The 16,515-nt window shown below is 49.0% G+C and overlaps 1 protein-coding gene across 3 annotated transcripts in view; it reads right to left on the reverse strand.

The window, feature by feature from the left end:
• SLC1A7 (solute carrier family 1 member 7) overlaps positions 1-15,471 on the reverse strand; it is a 54,763-nt gene extending 39,292 nt beyond the window's left edge. For all 3 annotated transcript variants that reach the window (XM_050803104.1, XM_050803103.1, XM_050803096.1), the window contains exons 1-2: positions 15,148-15,471; positions 7,250-7,329 (exon numbers count right to left, since the gene is read on the reverse strand). In XM_050803104.1, coding sequence (XP_050659061.1) covers positions 7,250-7,329; positions 15,148-15,324 — 257 coding nt within the window. In that variant the 5' untranslated portion in view covers positions 15,325-15,471. The remainder of the gene's footprint in view (positions 1-7,249; positions 7,330-15,147) is intronic.
• Positions 15,472-16,515: the final 1,044 nt, after the last annotated feature.

Consider the following 16,515-nt stretch of genomic DNA (forward strand, 5'->3'; position numbering starts at 1 on the left):
TTTTTAAAACATGAAAACATCTTTAAAGGTCAGCTCCTAACTGTCTTCCAGGGCCCATTCAAATGCTGGTGGTGAGGCTTTCCCTGAACTCTGCTGCTGCTGCCCTCCGCCACTTCTTACTCATTGAAAATGTATTGATCAGGCACCGGCAGTAGCAGGCCCTGTACGGGGCAATGAGAAATCAGATGAAAGGGAGAGAGTTATATTCTTCAGAATTACTTTTACAGTAAGGGAGCAGTCCTTGTTCAGAAGAAATTTCTTGATGAGCTACTTGGACAGAAGCTGAGCAGAGGCTCCACCCAACCCAAGCCGGCTCCAGGGAGAGAGGTGAGCAGAAGTGACTTCCGAAAGACATCTGGCTGCTCTGGGGACAGAGGAAGAGAGAAGGAAGGATCTAGGAGAGAGAAGGAAGTGGACACGCACTCAGGTGACCCTGACGACCTGAGCCCTGGTGTATCCTCCTCCCCCAGTGTGGCAGTGCCTGTGACTTCTATGAGAACATGACAAGGTGGTGGGATATCTCCCTGTGGTTATGTGGTAGAAGACTTTGACTCAGAAGACTGGCGAGGACAGGGCTTCCCGCTGGCCTCGATGACCTATAGTGCTACGCTGTGAGCCGCCTGTGGAGACGGCTTGGGCAGGGAGCTGTAGGCAGCCTCTAGGACCTGAGTGGCTCCACAGCACAGCTGTCAATGCTGGGCCCTCAGGCAGCAGCCACGGGGAATCACTTCTGTCCATACTTGAGGGAGCACGGAGGCAGATTCTCCCTGGTTGGGCCTCTGGATGAGAACAGAGCCAGAGGACACCTCGATTGCAGCCTGAGACTCTGAGTTAAGGACTCAGCCAAGCCTGCCCAGACTGCTGACCTAGGGACTGAGGCAACCATGAAGTATGTTTATGTCACTAAGTTTGTGATAATTTGTTACACAGCAATGGTAACAAATACACAGATATACACACAGAGGACCAGGAGACAGCTGAAGGTACTACTTGGAGCAAGGAATGCTCATGTGAATGGGAAGTTGATGAAGGCTGCTTGGTTGTAGGAGTGAAGGGCAGAGAAAAGCAAGAGGCAGTAAGAATAGGAATTGGGCCAGGTGCGGTGGCTCACGCCTGTAATCCCAGCACTTTGAAAGGCCAAGGCAGGAGGATTCCTCGAGCCCAGGAATTCGAGACCAGCCTTGGCAACATAGTGAGATCCCCATCTCTACCCAAAATTTAAAAAAATTAGCTGGGCATGGTGGCGTGTGCCTGTAGTCCTAGCTCCTTGGGAGGCTAAGTCGGGAGGATCGATTGAGGCCAGGAGTTCAAAGTTACAGTGAGCCGTGGTCATGCCACTGCACTTCAGCCTGAGGACAGCGAGACCCTGTCTCAATTTAAAAAAAAAAAAAAGAAAAAGAATAGGAATTCATGACAGAGAAGGAGGCTTTGACTGCCATGGCACAAGAAATGGCTCTGGGCGCCAGGTGAGTGCATCATGGAGAGGCGCGGGACCTGGCCAGTGCCCCCATGGAGGCCCTGTGGGTGTGCAGGTATGCACGACTCCAGTGAAGCAGGGCATGCTGCACGGTCTGTACTGGTGTTGAGGGAGCACCCGGGTGTGCTTCAGTCAAGGGTGGCTTTCCAGGTCAGGGGACAGGTGAGCTGCCGCTGCTAATTAGAACCATGAAGATGGAAGAGGCCATGCAAGGGGCTTCCTGCTGAGAGCAGGGACAGAGGTGGCCACGGGCTGGGGGAGCATTCATGACACATCTGAGGAGCCTGGTGATGCTTTAATAAGTTATAAAAACATGGGACATCTGCCAGGCATGGTGGCTCATGTATGTAATCCTAGCACTTTGGGAGGCCGAGGTGGGTGGATCACCTGAGGTCAGGAGTTTGAGACCAGCCTGGCCAACGTGGTGAAACCCCGTCTCTACTAAGAAATCAAAAATTTGCCAGTCGTGGTGGTGCGCGCCTGTAATCCCAGCTACTTGGGCGGCTGAGGCAGGAGAATTGCTTGAACCTGGGAGGCGGAGACTGCAGTGAGCTGAGATCACACCACTGCACTCCAGCCTAGGCAACACAGTGAGACTCTGTCTCAAAAAAAAAAAAGAAAAAGAAAAGGAAAAAGAAGAAAGAAAAACATGGGACATCCATAATGTACCAGGAGCCATGCTGGGTCTTCATGTACATTCTCTTATTTACTTTTCATAATAACCCTGTGAGGGAGGTATTATTCCCACTTTATAGATAAGGACACTGAGGCTCAGATGCTAAAAGGCTTGTTTACGTCTGCACGTCTAGAGAGTGACTCCAAAGCCCTGTTCCTGCCCTGTAGCCTTTGCAGATTTCAGCCACCCTCGCCCATGCTGCCTGCTCCCCTGCCACATTGTGACAGATGAAGCCACCACTGGTCAAGCGTGGGCTGCACTCAGCTGGACTGAAGCCCACCTGTCTGAGGAGGGACTTGGGCCAGAGGCTGGGCCGGAGAAATTCTAGAAAAAAGGAGCCCACAGCTGGAAGATGCCAGATTATGGGAAGAGTGACTGAACTTGGCTCCAACCCTCCTGGCCCCATTGCCCGCCCACTGGGCCTCCCTTCTCCAGAGCAAGGTGTGTCTATGACCCCTCCATCGCAGCCCAGGGGCCTTTCAGCCCTCACGTCCACCCTTGCAGTCACCCACACTTCTTTACACCTCACCACCTCCCTTTGCTTGTTGTTTAGCTCTCCAGCCTCTGAACGAATCTGTCACGCTGAGTACCTGGCAGAGGTCAGTGTGAAAGACAGAGGAGTCAATGACCTGATCCCCTCCTGGGATCTCAGACAAAAACAAAGATGCACACGACCCTGCCCACAGAGCAGGCCACGCCACCGGCCTGACCCCTCAACAGGGGCACTTCTTGTTCAGTGAGATGAGTGCCTCTCCCACATAGGGATGTTAGTTTGTTTGCTCACATAGACGTCACTAGTGGACTAAAAAATGCCTGTCCCCCATTGTGTGGCATGCCAGCTGCGACCGCGAGGTCACTGAGCTAACGACACTCAGCTCATGTAGGTCACACACAGCGTCAGCATTGGAGACAGGTCATCATCTATTTTACCAACCAGCGGGGGGTGAAAGGACTTCCCACACAGAACCTTGAGACAGGTCTTGAATACAGAGTGAGACTTTAAATGAAAAGAGGGTGTGCATGGCAGGGGCTGGGCAGGAACAGGAGTGTGGAGACAGACCCCTGTGGCATGCTGCGGGACTAATGGGTGACCAGCCTCGTTCCAGGGCTTGGTGTGGGGAAAGGGTGGTTGTTTGTCCTGGAGAGAAGGTGGGAACAGATGTCATGGGAGCCAGGCTTTGAGGCCCAGACCTGCAGGTGGTTAGAACTGGAAGCTGGTGAGCCCAAATGTAACCCCTGCCCTCCCGCCACTGCCCTGTAGCCAGGTCACACTGCAGAAAACCTTGCCTTCCTGGGTCACCGCGTGGAGCCCCTGGGGATGGGAGTACCACAGCCTCCTGCTGGGCTCCGAAGATGTGGAGCCAGAAGGTCTGACCCCAGGACAATCAGGAGGTTTAAAATCCTCAGAACACTTTTGGAGCTCTGAAAGCAAACCTCTGCTTGGACCCTTTGGGGTTCTGGTTCAGTCAGCTCAGGGTCAGGCCTGACATCTGAATTTTTCAAAGCGGCTCTGGTGATTTTGCCCTGCGCTGAGTAACAACCTCACACAAGAGTGGCTGTTCCTCAAAGGCAGGGACACCCAGCCCTGGGCTGGCCAAGAGCAAGAGCTCAGGGGACAGTGTGGATGGACTCCTGGCCAGCATGGATAATAGGCCAGTTTGAGGCCAAAGGAGAGAGAGTTCAGGAATGAGGGGTTTTAGGGCTCAGAAATGCGTCATATTTCCCCCATGAAGGTTTAATTCTCCCTTCATAGGAAAATGTTAAAGCAGTTCCATTTCTCAGTGACACGGTTGCTCTGCACCAGTCCAAACTCTATAACAAACAAATGAAATGTATGAACACGTCCTGGCTTTTCTCAACTTAATACCACATGCATTTCCAGCCAAGAGAACACTGAGTCTGGTGGAGGGAGACCAGGCATTTGAGAGCCAGAAAGTGGAGAGCTGGACGGGCCTTTGTTGCTGGGTAAAGAAGCCCAGGGTTGGGGCCTCACCTCAGATCGCATGATCGCTTGTGGAGGAGGCAGGTTGAGGACCCAGGCCTCTGACTTCTGAACAGGATTTTTGTGTTTTGTTTTGAGTGCCTTGTCCAAGGCCACACAGGTAATACATAGCAAGGCCAGGCTGTGTGATTCCAGGGTCCACACAACGGCCTCTAAGGTGCTTCTGTTCTGAGAGAGAGGCAACGCCCAGGCAGTTAGGACAGTCAGCAGGAAAGGGCAGACAGAGCTGCTGCCAAGGGTCCTAGCTTCCTCTACCAGTGCACTTATTTAGCTGTTCAGTGATTGTCTATGTTCCTGTCAGTCTTCCCAGCAGTCTGTGGACACCATAAGATAGTCTCTCCAGAGACAGACAATCTCTCCATCATCTCTGTGTCTGTAGCACCCAGCACAGGGCCAAGTGTCCAGAAAGCACAATGCATGATTGCTGGATCCATTCATTAATTCACTTGATCAGTATTAATAAGCACCTACTATGTGCCTGGCACTTGGCTAGGTGCTGACAACACAGAGTTAAATCTAGGCAGAGTAGCCTCGTTAACTTTGCAAAGCTGACAGCCCAATGGGAGATAAAGAAACTAATCAACAAGTGAATGCATGTAGAATGACAATATATGATACAGGAACAGGGTACAGTGAGGGAGAGCCAGGGTGGCGTGAAGGGGATAGTGGGGACAGCCTTCCTAAGAAGATGATGTGCAAGTTGAGATGGAAAAAAAGAGGAGGAAGAAGAGGTATAAGATGTTGGGGAAGCGTGTTCCAGAGGAAGGAACAGCATGTGTGGGGGCCCTGAGGTGGTAAGGGCTTGGTCTGCTTAGGGAACTCGAGGCTGGTGGGGACTGGAGTGTGTGACACGGAATGAGGTGGGATGGGCAGGGCAGATCACGCAGGGCCTCCTAGACCAGGTTAATGGTCTGCAGATTGAGTCTACATGTCATGGAAGCCGTTGAAGGTAAATGAGGGGCACGGCCCAATCTACTTTTCTCGAGATCCTTCTAGCCACTGGGTGGAATGGATGGGAGGGGACAAGAAGTGAGGCGAGGAGACCAGTGAGGTGACAGTGGAGTCCGGATGTGAGAAGAGAGTGCCTTGGCCTGTAGGGTGGGGAGGAAGCTCCATTCTTCGACTGAGTAGGCAGAATCCGCTGGAGCTGCAGATGGGGCTGTGGGGTTGAGAGAAAGGGGATAGCCAACGACAGGCCTGATGGAAGACCTGGGTGATGGAGCTGCCATTTGCAGACAAGAAGAAAACAGGAAAAGGAGGCAGTTTGCTGTGTAAAACTTCAAGTTGGTGACATTAAACTTGAAGTGTGGCTGGGCACGGTGGCTCATGCCTATAATCCCAGCACTTTGGGAGGCTGAGGCAGGTGGATTGCTGGAGCTCAGGAGTTTGAGACTAGCCTGGGCAACATGGTGAGGCCCAGCCTCTACAAAAAATACAAAAAAGTCACCAGGTGTGGTGATGCGCGCCTGTGGTCCCAGTTACTTGGGGGGCTGAGGTGGGAGGATCACTTGAACCCAGGAAACCAAGGCTGCAGTAAGCTGAGATTGTGTCACTGCACTCTAGCCTGGGCGACAGAGCAAGATCCTGTCTCAAACAAAACAAAACTTGAAATGTTTGTGAAACATCCAAGTGGAGATGTCAAATAGGCAGTTGGCTAATGAAGCGTGGAGCTCAGAGGAGAGGTCTGGGAAGATCTCCATCTGGGGGCATTGGGCTTGTAGGTGGTACATTAAAGCTATGAAATTAGATGAGAAAAGGCTGGAGAAACTGAACATTTGGAGATTGAGTAGAAGGAGAGAGACCAGGATGGATGGGCAGAAAGCAGGCAAAAAGTTAGGAGAGTGTGAGTCCACAGGGAAGGGCATTTCATGAGGGCAAGAGTAATCAGCTGCACCCGTGGCTGTGGAGAGGCCATGTGGAGGAACCGGACGTGTCATACAGATTCAGCAACATACAGGACTGCTGACCCTGACAGATGCACTGGCTCAGTGAATGACTCCAAAGATGTAGCAAGAGGAGACAGTCACTAGAGTGAGTTGAGGAGTCAGGGAAGGCTTCCTGAGGGAGGTAGCATTTCAGCAGAGCCTTGAAGGCTGAGTCCTGAGAGATTTAAATGCTGCTTGCAAAGGCCTCTGTGCAGAAAATACAAAGCGCCCTTGGCCTGGGGATTATCTCCACTTCACAAAGGGGAGAGGGCCGAGGAGCTGGCTCACTGCTCAGCAGCAGGGAGGCCGGGAGGCAGAGCCCATGCAGAGGCTCATCCTCTTTCCTGTCTGCAGAGGAGTCCTGGAAGATGAAGATTTCTCATGGCCTCAGAGCAAAGGTTCTTAGACACCAACTGGAGCAGCCACTCGTTATACATCTGGAAAACTCAAAGCCTGGACAGGGATAGGGTTGCTCAAGGTCACCCTAGCACATCAGTGAAAGGGACCAAGTGATCTCCTATGATTTCTGTGGCCCGCACCCTACTGGGTGAGGTCTGAATTCTTCAGCCTGGTGTTCAAGGTCTTTCATGACTGGGGAAGAGCTCACCCTCCAAATTCATCTCCCACTGTCCCTCTCTTGTCCCAAGTCCCAACCTCCTGAGTGCTCAGATACACAAGCACATAGTCTTCATGAAAACCCTTCAAAGTAGGTGGTGTTGTTCCCATTTTACAGATGAGGAAACTGAGGCGTAGAGAGGTGAGATAATGTGTCCAAAGTTACACAGCCGAGCCAGGATATGATCACTGGAATATCATCAGAGTTAGTTCTCTTTTCTCCAGGCCTTGCTGCGTCACCATGAACAGCCCCTCCTCTGGGAAGTCATCCCTCAATTCCCTGGCCTTGAGTTATCTTGGAGTCATGTCATGTCCTTTGACTCCAAATCACCTGTTCTGCCCACGAAAAATTCTACTGGATGGAACCAACAACTGGGGCCACTAAATGACTCAGAAGCCAGCAGCCCACAGCACCACCCATAAAGGCTCTGAAGTCACACTCCTCCCACGGCCTGTGGTTGCTGTTCAGCCACCCACAGCAGGAGCAGGGCAGCAACAGAAGCCATCCTCTCCCCTCCTGGTTCCAGACCGCCTGGCCGAAACTCCGCTCTCACCTGGAGACCACCAGTGGAAGGATCATCATCTTCAGCATCCTCATCAGGAGCTCTCCAGGGAACTGGAAGTAACTAATTTCCTGAAAACACAGTAAGAACTGGGGTTATAGCAAGAGATGTAGACTGCACAGTGGTTCCATTCTTCACAGTCTTTGAAGCACTATCCCGTCTGACTCCCCTGTCTAGCACATGGCAGCAGAGTCCATGGAGAAAGAAATGGCTTTGGAGCCACAGAACTGGGTTCCAATCCTGGTAAACACCCCCCCCCCCACCACCACCACCAATCCACCACAAGCTGTGTGGCCTTAAGCATCTTCTGTGACCACTCTGAGTTTTTGTGTTTTTCTCGTCTATAACATGAGGGTAATAACTACAGTAGTCCCTACTCATTCTCAGGGAACGTGTTCCGAGACTGCCAGTGGATGCCTGAAACCACAGAGACTGAACCTATGGATGTTTTTTTGCCTATAGGTACATACCTACGATAAAATGTAATTCATAAATCAGACACAGTAAGAGATTAACAGTAACTAATAATCAAATGGAGCGATTAGAAGATACTGTAATAAAATTTATGTGAATGTGGTCTCTCTTAAAATTGCTTACAGTACTGTTCTCACCCATTTTCAGACCACTGGTAACTGAAATCATAGAAAGTGAAACAGTGGATAAGGGGGGACTACTCTGCCTCACTGGGTCATTGGGGGACTTAAACGGGAGAATGCATGCAAGCACTTAGCACAGCGCCTGGATGACAGTAAATGTTCGATAATCCTGTGAATAACAGCTCTCCTCCCATCTGCACCACGCATCTGGCCTAGCCATGGAATAAAATCTCTCTCGTGTAGCAGATGGCAAGTGATGAGAGGACAGAGCCGAGTACTGCTCACGCGTTCATTCAACCCGCATCACACCAGGCATCATGGTGAGCACCCCAACATGAACTAGGCAGGGTTCCTGCCCCGAGAAATCCCCAGCCTAGCTGGTGAGGAGACCCACTCCTAAGCAGACCATGGCCTTCTTGCAAGTCAGTTTCTCCATCTGTTTTGGGTCCATTCTCTAGCGCTTCTCCCCGAAAATGCTGAGAGAGAGGATCAGATTGAACGGGTACGACACCATGCAGTAGAAACAGCCCCCTTTAGCAGAGTTCTTAGGCCTGACTCCTTCCTAGGCCGCTGGCTCCAGCCTGTCCACGGATCTTTGACTAAGGAGCCAATTCCTTGCCCAATAAGCTGTCGCCCAAGTAACAGTCACGTGACCAGGACCTGATACCTGAAGCAGAAGGGCTGCTAAGCCCAGTTGAATCTGACTTTCAGATAACAACATGTAATTCATTCTTATACTTAAAAAAAAAAAAAAAAAATTGCTGTTTATCTGAAACTCCAGTTTATCTGGGTGTGCTGTTTTTAAAAAATTTTTTAACTTAATTCAGTTTTGCTACTCTGGCAACTCTGGCGTGGGGCCACTTTCTTCAGAGGGTGAGGTTGTGGGCGAGGCAGGCAAATGGACTTTCAAACATCATCCAAGTTAAATTGTTGTACTTGCAACTTTTTTTTTTTTTTTTTTTAACCAAAGCCAAACATACTTGGTTAATGATCTGATGCTTTAAAAACCTCCAAATCATCGAATGTTGGTGCTGTGAGGGGACTCTTGAGATCTTCTAGCCCAGCCCACTCATGTGATAGATGAGGAAGCTGAACCGCAAAAGGGAGGTGACGGGCCCACCCAATGTTAACCGCAGCACAGGACCAGGAATCAGGCCTCCTAGTCCTGTACTGCTACCATTTCCAATGCACCAGAAAATCTGCTTTTTAAAGAAATATACCCATCATGACTCTCCCTCTCTCTCTTTCTCTCTCTCTCTCTCTCTCTCTCTATATATATATATATACATATATATATTTTAAGACAGAGTCTTGCTCTGTTGCCAGGCTGGAGTGCAGTGCAGTGGTGCCATCTTGGCTCACTGCAACCTCTGCCTCCCAGGTTCAAGCAATTCCCCTGCCTCAGCCTCCCAAGTAGCTGGGACTACATGTGCCACCATGCCCGGCTAATTTTTTGTATTTTAGTAGAGACGGGGTTTCACCATGTTGACCAGGATGGTCTCAATCTCCTGACCTTGTGATCCGCCCTCCTCAGCCTCCCAAAGTGCTAGGATTACAGGCGTGAGCCACACACCCTGCCAACGATATATTTTTAATTAACTTTAGTCCACATATATATATATTTTTTTTCTTTTATATTTTGACACAGGGCCTCGTTCTGTCACCCAGGCAGGAGTGCAGTGGTGCGATCTTGGCTCACTGCAACCTCCACCTCCTGGGCTCAAGCAATCTTCACACCTCAGGCTCCCGAGTAGCTGAGACCACAGATGTGTGCCACCAAGCCCAGCTAATTTTTGTATTCTTTGTAGAGACAGGGTCTCACTACGTTGCCGAGACTGGTCTCAAACTCCTGGACTCAAGCAGTCCTCCCAGCTCAGCCTCCCAAAGTGCTGGGATTATAGGCGTGAGCCACTGCGCCTGGCACCCGCATGTATTCTTTACGTTAAAAGTGCTCTAATAGTCAGGCTCAGTGGCTCATGCCTGTAATCCCAGCACTTTGAGACGCCAAGGTAGGTGGATCACTTGAGGTTAAGAGTTTGAGACCAGCCCAGCCAACATGGCAAAACCCCATCTCTACTAAAAATACAAAAATTAGTTGGGCATGGTGGTGTGTGTCTGTAGTCCCAGCTACTCAGGAGGCTGAGGCACAAGATTCGCTTGAACCCGGGAGGCAGGGGTTGCAGTGAGCTGAGATCGCGCCACTGCACTCCAGCCTGGGCGACAGAGGGACACTCTATCTTAAAAAAATAAAAATATAAATAAATAAATAAATAAATAAATAAATAAATAAAACAGTGCTCTACTGATAAAAAGACAGCTTTTTCCTTATCTCTCTCTATCCCTATCTCACAACTTACCAGTAGTGAACACGCTCAATTCTTCTAGCTGTTTCCCATAGTATCAGTATTTCTAGATAATATGGTCATAATGCTATTTCTTGATTCATCATTTTGACATCTATCAACTTCCCTGCCATGAGTGATGAAAACTTAGTTCTTACTCCCTTTCTCTCCACCTATTTCACCATTATATTTATATCAATTTTTAGGTAAATCAATAGTCAAGATTTACAATGTTTTGATCGTCAAATAGTGCTTACCGTTGAGCCAAGTAATGTACTACAACCATGCCTCCTTGCTTGTAGCCTACAGTTAATTGACTGATTTTTATTTGTCTTGCTTTCTGTGAATCACCCACTAATTTCTTCCAAACATTTTAACATGTCTACTAAACTACCTAACGATAGTATTTTCTGCTCTCTCAAGCAGATAGTATTTTCTGCTCTCTCTTTTATCCTGCCTGGGACCTTGGTCCGTGAGCTCTCCACCTTCCTGCTCCAGTTTGGACTGACTGCTCTCTAGGCCCAGTGCTTGTCATGGTTCCCTTCTTGATTGTCATTCTGGGACTTATCCTTTAGAGGGCCCCGTGTTTCTGGGATCCCTTGTCTTCTTGGTTTACTTCCCTGTTTTGCTGAAACATCTCCTTTGGTAGCTTTCTGAGTAATAGTGGATGGGAGATAAACTTTTCTGAGTCCTTACATGAGTAAAAATGCCTTTATTCTACCTTTACCTCTGATAATAGCATATGTGAGATACTTCGTTGGAAATAATTTCCCCTCAGGTTTGGATGATGTTTCTCGTTTGTTTTCTAGCTTCCAGTTTGCTTAAGGTGTTCAAAGCTATTCTGATTTCCTGTTCCTTAAATGATGTTGGTTTTATTCCACCAGAACCATCCAGAGATCATCTGTTTATCTCCACTTTTTGGTAATTTCATGGTGATGGGCCATAGTATGGGGTTTTCTTTCTTTTTTAAACAAAATTGACAGTGCTATGCTTACCTTTCACTTCTGAGAAACTGCTTAGATTCTCTGCAAACTGTTTCTCCTCTATTTTTCTTCTGTTAGCTCTCTCTCTAAAAGGGTCATTAGGTAGCCGGACATTGAACATTCTAATTTTCTTATGTTTTCTTTTCTATTTTCATTTCTTTTTGTTCTAGTTTCTGGGAGATTTCTACAACTTTATCCCAGTTATTAACATTAATGGGTTTTTTTTTGGAGATGGGGGTCTCACGCCATGTTTCCCAGGCTGGTCTTGAACTCCTGGGCTCAGGCAATCCACCCGCCTTGGCCTCCCAAAGTGCTAGGATTACAGGTGTGAGCCACCAGGTCTAGCCAAAGTTTTTCTATTAATATATAATATTTTTACATATTTATGGGGTACAGTTGGTATATTGTTACATACACTGTGTAATGTTCAAATCAGGGTATTCAGGGTCTCCAACACTTTGAGTATTTATCCTTTCTGTGTATTGGGCAGCTACTCACATTTTTATCTTAGTTCTTCTATTTTTAATTTCCCCAGATTCTTTTTTGTTCTCTGATTGTTCCTTCTTTTTGCATCCCCTCTGTTGTACGGTAACTATATCTTCACTGCGGAAAGCTTAAGAGGAGATTTACAAAGCTTCCTTCTCCTCCCCGCCTTGTCTCTGCTTCATTAGAGACCCCCTTTTCTCTTTGTTTTTCTCATTAGAGACCCCCTTTTCTCTTCGTTTACTCTGTTTCACATTAGCAGTCTCCTCACGTTGCTGGTGGCGTGGCTTTCAGCTCATATGTAAGTTTGAAGCGCTGAACTTCTGCGTATATGAGTGGGGCTTGTCAACTGACGGCTGTCAGGGCAGGGCGACAGGTGCTGATCTGGCTTTTTCACTGGGGCTGTGTGGGATGGTAGAGGAGTCTCCTTTATAGCAGAATTTAGAGATCTTTTCTCTGAGGCTTCAGTGAGAGAAGTCTCTTCCTGCCTTTGCCTGAGGAATGACATGGTGCCTAAGCTCAGCTGACAGCGATCTGAAACTGTGCTGGGGACCCCATTCAGATGAAAATGTCTGCTAATTAGTTTGAAGTAGGTACCTCAGCATGGCCCTCTCCCCAGCACACACAGGGGTGGCCCAATACCCCCAAGTCCAGCTTTTCTGGTTCTTCGGGGCAGGCAGTGGGGTGGAGATGGGTGGATGAGTTCCCCAACTGAACTGGAAGGTCCCTAGGGGTCTAACTGCTCTGGTTACAAAATTCCAAACCATGCCCGGGCTTTCAACCCCAGCCTCACCCTGCCTAGTGCAGCATCTTGCTCTTTTATGTTCTGGAGTCTACAAGGCAAACTGGCTTGGTATCGACTTCCACAGACTGACTAAGATTCCAGCTTTCTGTGAACAAGGTCATAAGCTCCACCCACCTCCGTATTGTCTAATTTGTTGTAGCCTCTCGATTTCTTTTCTCAACTGTCTCCTTTTATATTCCCTTTATTCTTGGTGGTTTTATCTTTTAAAAATCCCATTACTAAAATGTTAGTGGAATTCTAGGAAGGAGGGAAAAAAATGGATACAACTGTAATTTACCATGGTTTAACTGAAGTCTCAAAATGCTCAGTATTTTTAAATGAGATACTCATATCCCAAGACAAAATCCTGTGATTTTGTAAATTCTTTTCACAAATAGAACATTCTACCATTTTCCAAATTGTTTATGATTTTTGCCTGTTGCATAAGCTTACAAAACAAGAAGGGTTTAGTTTCTGAGTCACAGGCAAAGAGATCAAACAGAGAAATCCCAGATTTCAAAGTAAGATGCTGAGAAAGCCAGTTCCTGCCAAATAATTGTTCTAAGCCTCTACATCCTTCCTTCAATTTATCTGGCAGGTTAATCCAGACCGGAATACATTTGCATTTCCAAACAGATGGGAAAGGCAGCTTTGGCAAAGGAGGCCCCAGATGAGTTTGGCTTTTAATAATAGGCATTCCAATTTGTTTTCACAAAATAATCTTCCTGCAGGAGATATATTTTTGTTGCTGAGGAAAATTAAAGAGAACAGATTGCAGATTTTTTGTTCCATTGCCAGTTTAATGCAGCAAATAGTTGAGCGTTCTCTCTGTGCCTGACACAGGGCTAGGCTCAGGTTTTGGTTAAAAACAAACAAACAAACCCATATGTTGTTCAGCAGTGTGCAGCTTGGTGGGAGAAAGAGACACCCACATAGCCAGCTCTGAAGCCAGGTGGCCAGCAGTGGGGTTACAGTTACTTTTCATCAGCTATGGGAGATGAGATGGTTCCTGATGTAGACAGGACTTTAACAGGTAGATAAGGGAGAGAGGGGGAGTAACATGTAGTAAGCACCTACTGTATGCTGGGCACTAATGAATCCTTGGTTTATTCCTCATAACAATTCCAGTAGACATATACTGCCCCATATCCCATTTTACAGATAAGGAAACTGAGGCCCAGGGAGGAGAGAGGATATTGCCCAGCCATTTGCTAGCAGAGTCAAAGTTCAGGGTTTCTCTGCCTCCAGAGTCCACACCTCTTTCTAAATAACTGCTCGAGGCTTAACAGGGTCACCATAGTCGTGGCTCAGTTCTCCAGGATGTTTTCCTTTTAATGGAAGACAAAGTCTCATGCCTGACGCCAGTTGTAGAGACGGCGTTAGACCTTAGTGAGCAGGGAAGAGGACTTTCTGGGAATAGGGACTCTTCCAGGAGCCCATTGACAAAGGCTCTCTCCTTGACCACACTTTAGATAGTCTCCTCTGAGCCCTCTTTTCCACTGGGCTTTGTCCTTGGGCCTTGTCTTTGGCCTGCATAGTCCAACTGTAGCAAAAGTCCTGCCGAGTCAGTTTAGTGAGGATCCTTCACCCTTCAGCATCCTGATACTGGATCAGATTCCCCATCCCAGATCAATGTCTGGTCACCCTGGCCTGCCTTCAGCAAGAATCCCCCTACCCTGATGTCTCCTGCAGCCATTTGCTGTCCCCGACCCCCTCCCTCTGTTCACTGGCTGTAAATCTCCAGCCGGCTTTGTTGTCTTTGTGGTTGGGTCCCATCTCTCTCCCCAGGAGGTCTTGACACCTACCCCCACCACAATAGTCCTGCATACAACCTTCCTTACCAGTTTCACAAGTGGCAGAGGATTTTTTCTTTAACACCATGGGAATGTCCCTCCCTCTTCTGTAAGAGGTAGGGGCTGACAGAGAAAGGGGCTCTTTCCCAGGCAAAGCAGCTTCCCCATGGCAGTTACACAGGCTGGAAACCTGGGACCTGGCTCTCCTTCCTGTCCCCCAGCCCACATCCCATCAGCCCCCACATCCTGAAGCTTCTCCTTTTGAAAACAGTTCTCACGTCTATCCCTTTTATCTGCACTACCAGGTCTCCCTCAAGCTGCCCCTTACTTGGCCCCCTGCCTGCCTTGATACCATCCCCTCTCCACTCAGCACCTGAGGGGTCTCCCAAGCTCCAACTGGCCTGTCGCTCTTCTGCCCAAAAGCATCTCATGGTTGTTGCAAGCCCACGCATGGCAATGGGACTTATGGGCCAGCTGGCCTCTGTGCTCCGGCCCCTGCACCTGGCACCTGCTGTCACCTCTGCCTAGAGCGCCCTTCCTGGATCTCTTGTCATTTGAGCAGCCTTTAGGTGTTCTCTGGTGCCTGTTTGAACTCACACAAGACCCCCCTCTTTCCCCGCCACAACTCTTGGCCCTGTGTTTGTCGTCGTGAGGCACCCTTGCCTCTTCTCACCTGGTGGTGCTAGGTTTGTAATCACTCCCCAGCCACGTGACTGGTTCTTCCCTCTAGTCCTGCAAAGTGTTTATCACACCCATGTTACCGATGAGAAAACCGGAACCCAGAGGAGCAAAGGGACTCACACACTGTCATGGCACCAGGGAGCTGTGACACGAGAATGTGACCCCAGATCCCTCAGGCCCACACACCCCTCCTGGACGGGGACCCCGAGATGCTCCGGGTGGCTGACCTGTGGTGAGAGGTGCCGGGTCCTCAGGAAGAAGCCGAGGAGGCAGCCCACAATGACAGACAGCACAGACAGGATGAGTAGTCCATTCCGCCTGCACACGTCCCTCCCCCGCGCCAAGATGGCATGCAGCACCATGGCAAGCCTGGCCTGCTGGCAAGGGGCACAGCACCATTCCATGCACAAGAGGCCGGCCGGGGGCACAGGGTCTGGGCTGAGGGCTCTAGCCCCTCAGTAGGCAGGTGGTCAGAGTTGCTTAACACCAGTCGCCAGCCCCACGGCCAGGCCTGTGTGGCCGCCCTAGAGGGAAGCCACAATCCTATTACCAGCTGCATCATTAGGAGCTGGGAGCAGATTAGGGCCTGGGAAATTAGAGCAGACCACGTGGTCTGGGAGTTCAGCCCTCAAAGCCAAGCGTTCCTTTTAAACAGTTGAGTGGGCCAGGTACTGGGAGGAACAAGAGGAACATTCGCTTGCTTGGTTTGATCTTTACCCCGCTTCCTTCCAGAAAGAATCGAAAACAAGACAGTAAGACATCAGTTATCCTCTACATTAATTAAGCATTTGCTGTGCCCCAGGTGCCATTCTAGAAGAAAGTTACATGTACTGGCATATTTAATCCTAACACCAATCCCAAGAAATAAGTACTATCAATATCACCATTTTACAGATAAAGAAACTGAGGTGAGTGAGTGCATGTGCTGTGGGCCAGGCCTGTGCTGGCTGCCTTACCTATGCTAATCATAGGGAATCGTCCCAAAGACCCCAGGGTTTCCACCTTCATTTTTCAGAAAGGGAGGCTGAGACCCCAGGAGCCAGTCCCTTGGCCATGGTCACAGAGGTCAGAAGTCGGGGCCAGGCCAGTCTGTTTCCACCACATGAGCAGGCAGGTAGGTTCAAGGGTGCTTGGCAGTATTGCGGGGAATGTAGATTCGAGTCCAGGGGACCTGAGTTCAAAGGTGGGCTGTGCCACTCACCGGGAAACAAAACATAGATGCTTCAGGGCTGTTTCAAGCCTGGTGCTGGGCACCCTGCAGGCTCTCTGGACCTATTATTTTTTACAGATGACAGAGCCCAAGAGACTTGCATTCAGGTCCCAGCTCTGCCACTTACTAGCTGTGTGACCTCAGACAAGCATTTCATCTCACTGTGCCTCAGTTTCTCCATCTGTAAAATAGAGATGATAACAGCATCTACTTTGTTAGAGCTGGTACAAGATTCCACCCAGAGGGTATTTGGAAGCGCAGTGTGAACCCTGGCGTGCTGAACAGGGGAACAGACTCTTAGGGTCATTATCACACTTAGTGCTTTGGAGAAAGAGTGTCTTTTTGCTATTTCTTGTGGCCTGGCCTGCCCTGTCCTGTAAAGCCA

This window comes from Macaca thibetana, chromosome 1, assembly GCF_024542745.1.
Source record: "Macaca thibetana thibetana isolate TM-01 chromosome 1, ASM2454274v1, whole genome shotgun sequence".
NCBI lineage: Eukaryota > Metazoa > Chordata > Mammalia > Primates > Cercopithecidae > Macaca > Macaca thibetana.